Genomic DNA, 3,135 nt, shown 5'->3' with positions numbered 1-3,135 from the left:
GATAAACTTAAATAAACATGTCTTTTAAAGCAACTGAAGTCTTCCTAGAGGTAAAAACGGATGCCTTATACTCCTTAGAACATCTGTTCCCTTTAAGATAACCCCAGTGTTGCTCCCCTGTCAAGCCTTCCCTGATCTTGCCATCTGCAAGGGAGAATTGCTGTGTGTTCCTACCAGACCTTGAGCTTGTTCCCTCAAGAAGCCCAAGACTTCCTGGAGGAATTAGAGTAGTGGAATTTGGGTTGCCCACCTTGGGCAGTGTCTGTAGAATAAGTAATGGAATAACTGGATGTCTTCACTCTTCCCCAGCTTGCCTTCACCTGTTGTATATGTCTAATCCATACCACTTCTTGGGCTTTTTTTATTGAAGAGTATTAGCCTTGAACCATCCCAAGCTCACATACCAAGACACCTCAGGTATTGGTGTCTTATGGCTGCTCATACCTTCACGAACTTCCATCTTAAAACATGGAGAAATGTTGATCTTTTCTCTTTCCTCATATGGAAGGAAGCTGCTCAGTCCTTGAGCACTCTCTCTTTGGGTTTTGTCTAGCTTTGTTTTTCTCTGAGTACATTCCCACTGCAGTGCACTCAGAACGGGTGCCAGGGCAGAAAGGATGTTTTCACTCCCTTTCACCAACTCCTGGAGGCAAGCATTTTCTGGCCTTTTGACTACCCTAACTTATTGGGTAAATTACCCTAACTTATTGGGTAGATTATCCAGAGGACAATCTTTAGATAATCTTAGAGCCCTTTTTCTGCAGTAACACCTGAGAGTGCAAAGCCCATCCTCTAGAATATAGATTCTCTTGCCCCGAGCTGGTGGTGGTCTAATAAATGCATAAAGGCATAAATGCATAGGCATGTCCAAGAAGCATGTCACCTCCCCAGCTCACTTGTGTTAGGCAGTGTTCTCCAGAGAAACAGAACCAATAGGATGCATGGAGAGAAAGAGGGAAATATTTATTTTAAGGCATTGGGCTCATGCAATTGTAGATGACAAATCTGAAATCTGCAGAGCAGGACAACAGTATGGAAATCTCAGCAAGAGTTGATGTTGGAGACTTGAGTCTGAAGGCCATCTGAAGGCAGAATTTCTTCCTCTTTAGGGAACCTCAGTCTTTTTTCTTAAGTCCTTCAACTGATTGGGTGAGGTCCACCCACAGCATGGAGGATAATGTGCTCTACTCAAAATCTACTGGTTTCAATGTCAATCACATCTAAAAAATGCCTTCCCACAATGTCTAGACTGGTATTTGGTCAGCACCATAGCCTAGCCAAGTTGACACATTACCATCCCACCACCAGTACTTCCTATCCTGGTTTGTGCCTTTTTGCCTCTACTTTCATTCTCCCTTAAGAACTTTATCCTCTTTCTCCAGCCCATAACTTTTTCTCTAGTCTCAGTCACTGGATACCATTTTCATCCAAGTCAAGTCACCTTTCCTTTTGTCCCAGGCCACCATCTGGTCTCATAGAAGGCTTTCCTGAGTCCATCTGCCTTTGAGAAATAGTTTTTCCCCCAGTGTAAACCCCTTGGAACTTTGCTATTCTGTTTATTCTCAGGTATTGGGAAGAATGTGGTTTGCGAGAAGGCAGCAACTTCAGTGGATGCCTTCCGGATGGTGACAGCCTCGCGCTACTATCCGCAGCTGATGAGCCTGGTGGGGAACGTGCTGCGCTTCCTGCCTGCCTTTGTGCGCATGAAACAGCTGATTGCTGAGCACTATGTGGGCGCAGTGATGATCTGCGATGCTCGTATCTACTCAGGCAGCCTACTCAGCCCTAATTATGGCTGGATCTGCGATGAGCTCATGGGTGGTGGGGGCCTGCACACCATGGGCACCTACATTGTGGACCTGCTGACCCATCTGACTGGCCGGAGAGCCGAGAAGGTCCATGGGCTCCTCAAGACCTTTGTGAGGCAGAATGCGGCCATCCGTGGCATCCGGCATGTCACCAGCGATGACTTCTGTTTCTTCCAGATGCTCATGAGCGGGGGTGTGTGCAGCACAGTAACACTCAACTTCAATATGCCAGGCACCTTTGTGCATGAGGTCATGGTGGTGGGCTCTGCGGGACGCCTTGTTGCCCGGGGAGCTGACCTCTATGGGCAGAAGAACACTGCCACACAAGAGGAGCTGCTATTGAGGGACTCGCTGGCTGTGGGCGTGGGGCTGCCCGAGCAGGGACCCCAGGATGTCCCACTGCTCTATCTGAAGGGCATGGTCTACATGGTGCAGGCCCTGCGCCAGTCCTTCCAAGGGCAGGGAGACCGCCGCACATGGGACCACACCCCAGTCTCCATGGCCGCCTCATTCGAGGATGGGCTATACATGCAGAGTGTGGTGGACGCCATAAAAAGGTCGAGCCGATCTGGGGAATGGGAGGCTGTGGAGCTGCTGACGGAGGAACCCGATACCAACCAGAACTTGTGTGAGGCGCTCCAGCGAAATAACCTGTGAGCCTGCACTTGGGCTCTCTGCCATAGGCAAAGGGGCCAGGGAGGGACCAGGAGCCGTGATGGGAGGGCTTAGCACTAGCACAGATGGTATCTTTAACAGGTCAACTCAGGTAGGGTCCAGGTGAAGCCCAAAGCGGCCCCAAGAAAACGCCCCCTCCAGCACTCTTACTCCTCAGACTTGCAGGGCAGTGAAGGTCTTATTGCCATAGCTGAGAGGGCTAACACAACGTGTGTGCGGCGGAGCTGCCACTAGGTCTTTATAATGCTGGTGAGCAGGGCCAACAAGAGCTTGAGGTAGGAGCTGCTTCAGCCTATTGGTGGTTCTAACTGGTTAAGAAAGCACAGCAGGGAGCCAGCTTTGCTGATTCCTCAGGCCTGAGGAGAAATGACTAGAAGCCTTGTTTCCATGCCCTTCCTGGGCTTCTGACATCTCAGGAATGGTGAGGACAGCAAAGTCATCCCTCAGGGATCCACACCTGCCCACCCCCTGTGTGACCTTTCAGCCTCCAGGCTGCCTCTTCCCTGGCAGGTAGGAGGGGTCCTTCATTGGGTGAGCTCTCAGAAGCTGTTAACCTAAGGCCAAGGACCCCTGATTTGCAGAGAGGAGACAAGAGAGAGCCCTGGAATATCTGATAAATGTTAATAAATAAATCAGAAAGTCTGACACTATG

The 3,135-nt window shown here is 49.8% G+C and overlaps 1 protein-coding gene across 10 annotated transcripts in view; it reads left to right on the top strand.

Moving 5' to 3' along the window:
* Positions 1 to 3,135, top strand: part of GFOD2 (glucose-fructose oxidoreductase domain containing 2) — a 32,529-nt gene extending 29,394 nt beyond the window's left edge. For all 10 annotated transcript variants that reach the window (XM_006909774.3, XM_025045338.1, XM_025045335.1 and 7 more), the window contains one exon: positions 1,567 to 3,135. In XM_006909774.3, the coding sequence (XP_006909836.1) occupies positions 1,567 to 2,465 (899 nt within the window). In that variant the 3' untranslated portion in view covers positions 2,466 to 3,135. The remainder of the gene's footprint in view (positions 1 to 1,566) is intronic.

The sequence above is a fragment of the Pteropus alecto genome, unplaced genomic scaffold, assembly GCF_000325575.1.
Source record: "Pteropus alecto unplaced genomic scaffold, ASM32557v1 scaffold42, whole genome shotgun sequence".
Taxonomy (NCBI): domain Eukaryota; kingdom Metazoa; phylum Chordata; class Mammalia; order Chiroptera; family Pteropodidae; genus Pteropus; species Pteropus alecto.
The sequence above is the reverse complement of the archived record's forward strand: the minus strand, read 5'-3'. Positions and strand labels throughout refer to the sequence as shown.